Source organism: Postia placenta (genome assembly GCF_002117355.1).
Source record: "Postia placenta MAD-698-R-SB12 unplaced genomic scaffold POSPLAscaffold_19, whole genome shotgun sequence".
Classification (NCBI taxonomy): domain Eukaryota; kingdom Fungi; phylum Basidiomycota; class Agaricomycetes; order Polyporales; family Adustoporiaceae; genus Rhodonia; species Rhodonia placenta.
In genome coordinates, this window is record NW_020169850.1 from 568,794 (window position 1) to 573,993 (window position 5,200).

Here is a 5,200-nt window from a genome sequence, read left to right on the forward strand (position 1 = left end):
GTAGTCGTGCGCCGTCATCATCTGTCATGCCACATGAATCTGCTTCAGGTGTTTAATATGTTAAATTTCTGCACGGCCGCATAGGGCACCGTCTCTTAGAACAACACAGCCTGCTGGTATTGTTACACGAACGCGCCATGATTTCACCCTTGTTACCATTTTGTACTCTTCATTCAGGATCCCGCCGCTGCATAGTCCGATGTTCCCGCACCATGTGCGAGTCTCTGTCCGACTCTCCAGCGACACTGAACACCTGAACATCGACACGGGCACCGAACATCCGGCGACCTGCACGCCTGCTATGGCAGCGCGTAGCAATGCGAACAAGGACGGAGGCAGCCCTTGCTCGCGCGCGCGCGCGCGAGGCTGTCGCCTCTGGCGTGGTCTCCCTTTCGAATGCTGGCGCGACTCCCGCCGCTGATGACCGTACGCGCGAGCACGACCCCTATATTCTTTCAACGACATCTCTGCATGTCTGCCATGGTGCCGCCCTACCGAGGCGCACCGTCGCACCATGTCAAAAGGTGTTCCCGTGCCAACCGCATGCAACACGCCGGCCGCCTTGGCACCGCCGCCAAAGGTAACCCCAGCGCGCCCCAGGTGTGATATCGCTTCGCGACCGCGTCTCCACCCAACTCGCGCTGCTGATAGCCGTCGCGCCGTCGCGCCGTCGCGCCGTCTTGCTCGCACGCGTGCGAATTCGCGGTCACACAGGATGTTCTGCGTGTCATCTTGCCAGAGGCTGCTCGCACCTTGCCTATCGAGCAGACCGTACGGATCGCGCGACGCGCAGCATGCGCGTTTTCCGCCATGCAGTCCGCGCCGTGCAGTAGCCTCGCTCGTGACCGGGGATGCGAGCAAAGGGACACTATTGTTGCATCCCCGGGGCCCGTGCGTGGACATTTGGACCAGCGGGACCCTAGCCAACGGTCGCGATCGCTTGCCCGCACTTGCAGTCATTGCGCGCGTGGGCAGCGCACGGGCACAGCGTCCGGCGGCAGGACGCACGACCGTCGCGCCGGACATCGAGCGGGTGCGTTACGTACGCGGCGGGGCGCCATGACGCGGGGAGGAGGCATGGGTCCGTGCGTGCGCGCGCGCGCACAACAGGAACAATGACGTGGGAAGGGGAGTCGTGCGCACGCGGGCAACGCACGATTACGGCGGCCGGTGACCGGACGCGTCAGTGTCGTGCTGGGTGTCAAGAATCTATCTCCCGGGAGCGACCCCGGCCGTGCGCCGCGTCGCGCGTGCAAAGTGCACGCGTTTTGCCGTCCGCGAATTCTCTGCGCTTGAATACGCCGTCGCGGCGCACGAGATGGCGCTGTCCATCAGCATAGCCATGCGCCGTCGCGCTCGCACGCTTGCGTATTCGCAGCCTAGCAGGCCCTCTTGACAAAGGCCGCACGCCTGTATTGACCGCGGTCATAGAGGGTGAGGGCGGGCTCGTCAGCTCGTCCCCCGCAGGGCAGACGGTGCGACATGCACAGTGCGTATCTACCGGGCGAACCGCGTCACGCTGTAGCGTTGCCCGCGACAGGGCCGTATGTGGACACCCGGACGTGCGGTCGCCAGGCCAGGGGGGTGGGGGCGTTTGCTGGCACTTGCGGTGGCAATCACGCGCTAATGACGGGCGGGCACGACGTCCCGTTGGCGGACGCACGAGTCTCGCCCTGCGCGTTGAAGATCTCCCGGGCGCGGCGCCGGCCCTGCGGGTGGGCTGCCAGGCGGACAACCGCCCGCGTCGCGCATATGAAATGCAGGACAGGACGCGGACGCGGACATGGGCGTGCGCGCGCGTCCTGCCGTTGGCGTATTCTCCGTGCAGGGAGGCACGTCTGGTCCGGTCCCGTGGTGGAAGGCGTCGCGGCGACGCGCGCGAAGCCCAGGCGAGCGCCCCGGCGGAGATGCGCGTAGCTCGGGTGCGGGTGTTGCGGGAGGATAGGCGAGCGGCTGCGTGAGGTACGCGGCGGGGCTGGGCGCCGTGACGCGGGGAAGGGAGCGTCCGTGCGTGGGTTCGCAATGCGGGAAGGGGGGTAGCGGGAAGGATATAAAGAGGGCCGGAGATGGGTGGAGGGTGGTCATCTCCTGGCCGTGAGTCTGTCGCTGTTGACTGGCATGTGTCTCGATGGTGTCTGCATACGGCACCTACGCCTGCTGTCTGTACTTTAGTGTCTGGACTGACCTTCATATGCTGCAGGTACGTGGGCCGACGTTGGAGGGCCCTGAAGAGCCATAGCGGTGAGCGCGGTCACCGGTCGACGTTGGTTTGATTGATGGTGTACTTACAGCGTGTGGAGTTGACAGTTGGTGGATGCAGGCGCGGGCGCGGGCGGGATGGACGGAGTGCTGGGGGAATTGAATTTGATGCGGCGGCGAGTGTTGCGTAGAGGTTCTGCGCATCTGCGCCATATTTCGTTAGCTGTGCCGATGTGCGTGTGAGCAAGCGATCAGAGTGTACATCAGCGTGCTCACGGGGCGCAGATGCGGGCGCGCGTGCGGGCTGCAGGTCCCGGAGTTGTCGGTCTGAGATGAGGCTGCGGTAAGATGGCGGAGGATGCTGTCGCGACGGACAAGAAGTGCGGGCGAGCGCTCTGGTCGATACGCGCGGGCGGCGTGCGGTGGACGGTGCAGCTGCACGGGCTCGCCGCAAATGAGCATGATACATCAATGCAAGACGTGCGCGACTGCTGCAGCGGCGTGAGCAGACGACGGGCGAGCGGGCGCACCTTCAGCTGACGGCGAGGGCGGCCGAGAGGACGGGTGCAGCGTACAGAGGGAGGAACGCACCGGTTCACGGCTCCGCAAGCAGCAAGGAGCGCGCTGTCGATGTCGTGAATGGGAGACTTGAGGTGGCCACTGAAGACGCCGTGTGCGCCGTCCGGCGTGCGCACGCGGATCACGGGCGCGACGCCCTGCGCAACACGCTCGTCCCGGATGTATGAGTGCGCGCCCTCCGCGCGCGTCGCCCAGCCCGAACACGCTGCGCTTGACGCCCTCCAGCAGCTGCGCGCTGCGCCCGCGGCGACCGCCTTTACAAGCGCACGCCCGTTCTGCGCGAACTCGCCCTCCTTGTCCGCGATCGTGACCGCGTCCACCGCCGCCGCCGCGCTTTGCTACTTTCTTGACCCGCCCGCCGTCGCTCGCGTACAGCACCGTCAGCGGCGGCGCGTCGATCGCAGGGAGCGGCTCCGCGTACGCCTTCTGCGCCCGCGCGCGGCATGCGTGGCTTCGCCGCTTGACGTCGCTCTCGGAGACGTCTCCGGCGTGACCGACGTGGTGGATAGCGCGGTGCGGGGAAGGAGGATGCATGGCGGCGTGTGTGCCAGCAAGCGGCAGTGGCGCGGCGTGGGGATGCGCGGATGCGGACGTGCGTGGGCTGTAAGCTGCAGACTGCGCGGGCTGGGATGCGCGAGAAGTGGAGGTGAAGGGCGCGGCTGCGGCTGCACGAGGAGGACGCGGGCGCGCAACTGCAGCACGGATGTGCCAAGGCGGACGGCGGGAGCGCGAGTGTTTTCAACCCCTGACAAGGCATGCCTGTGAGTGCGATCGACAGACGCAGCGTCCACGGTGGAACGAGCGATCAGGATGTAATGGTAGGCGACATGCTGTATACCAGATGCGGGCGTGCGAGCGATCGGCGAGCGGACGCCAGTGGGACGCAGGACAGTGTGAGACGCAGCGAGCGCCGTGCGATGCTGAGCAGAGACGCAGCAAAAGACACCGGCGACCGAACGACGATCGCAGCCCGAGGACCGAGGACGTGTGTGCACGAGCGCTTGGGCATTCGAGAGACGATCGGGAGCTTCACAAACTCGACACCCTCGATCTTGACGCCAGGGGTCCGATACTTCGCGATCTCCGCGTCCGTGCATCTGAACCTCAGGCTTCAGCTTCAGTACTAATATATACCTGGCTTGTCTCTTGGGCTGATACTGTCTCTGTCCCGCCTTCAGTGCCTGCGCCCCTTTGGATCTGAAGTCTTTCCGCGCAGTAGTCTGGATGCTATTGAGCCTCGTCTCATCGGAGCTCTCAAAGTGTCTTGGCGTCTTTGTCGAGAACATATGGAACTCCCGGAAAAAGGAAGAACCTCTTTGTCTGACCTTGTCTGTTGACTATAGCTCTTGCTCGAACAACGGAATGCCACTGCCGCATGTCTGTGGCTATGCCACGTTGACCTGCTTTGATCCTCTGGGCTCTAACATATAAAGCATGAAGTCTATGGGCTTAGAGAACACTGTATCCTCAATTTCTTCCTCGCATCGCGACGTCTGGCCTTCTTACTTGGGTAGCACTTTCGGACAGACCAAGCCATGTCCTTTTTCATGCGGCCCACGCAGCCCACCAAGGACGCCAGAAAGAACCTCCCTGAGTCTCAAGGTCTGTGTCGTTACCCGTTCAGCACCCAGGAGGTCGAAATGCTGTCGCCACACACGATCTCTCTCTCTGGCGCGCGCAACCGAAATGTCTGGGAGGGAAACACAGGCTCTCGAATCCGGACGCAGCAGCAAAACGCTCATGCACAGCAGGCTCACACAGCAGCGGACATTGTCTCATTCCTGCCCGCATCGAGCTTCAATCCGCTGGCTGAACCCTTCGTTCCTGGAGCGTCTCGTATGCACACTTTGGCCGCGACACCGGTGCCACAACCATCTGTACAGCAGACTGCCGCGGCCACGGACGCCTCTCTTGTGATCAGATATGACTGGCTTCCAAGCCTGCGATTGGGATTAGCGGCCGTCCACCCGGCGTCACGGAGAGTCCTTGCACAGTCTATCGTCAGACTAAAGCCGTGGGCCCGGGACCCTGTCCGCGTAGCCATATTGTCCGCCAAGATAGCAAAGTGCGTCATCGAGGGTCACTACCCCAGCATGACGACAGTCGCGCAGTTCTCAAGCGAGCTTCACCAGCTTTTCCAGCGAGAGGAAGGTGGCCAGCTCGCGATGTATTTCAGACGCTGCCTTGAGCTCTACCTCTGCCGCTGCTTCGCCGAGTACTGCTATCCGGTGAGTTTTCCCGTGCATCGCGCGACGTGGCGTTCATACTCCTTATCGTGATCGCGCAGTTCTGTCAGCAGCCCCATGAGATATACTCCATGCGGGCGGCGGTTCGGTCTCGCGATGGCGAGGTGACATGCAGTAGAATCGAGTCGGCGCTGGCGCTGGCGGCGTACGCCGGCGGGCTCTTCGCACAGGATATG

The 5,200-nt window shown here is 63.5% G+C and overlaps 2 protein-coding genes across 2 annotated transcripts; both read left to right on the forward strand.

Moving 5' to 3' along the window:
* Window positions 1–2,547: 2,547 nt before the first annotated feature.
* POSPLADRAFT_1157302 (hypothetical protein) lies at window positions 2,548–3,675 on the forward strand (the record flags this gene model as incomplete). Its single annotated transcript, XM_024487165.1, has 5 exons — window positions 2,548–2,679; window positions 2,709–2,939; window positions 2,974–3,370; window positions 3,393–3,539; window positions 3,620–3,675. The coding sequence occupies 5 exons, from the start codon at window positions 2,548–2,550 to the stop codon at window positions 3,673–3,675; spliced, it is 963 nt and encodes a 320-aa protein (XP_024334030.1).
* Window positions 3,676–4,313: 638 nt separating this feature from the next.
* POSPLADRAFT_1061937 (hypothetical protein) lies at window positions 4,314–5,057 on the forward strand (the record flags this gene model as incomplete). The annotated part of the gene is made up of 1 exon (XM_024481456.1): window positions 4,314–5,057. One exon carries the CDS (start codon window positions 4,314–4,316, stop codon window positions 5,055–5,057), a length of 744 nt encoding a protein of 247 aa, XP_024334031.1.
* Window positions 5,058–5,200: the final 143 nt, after the last annotated feature.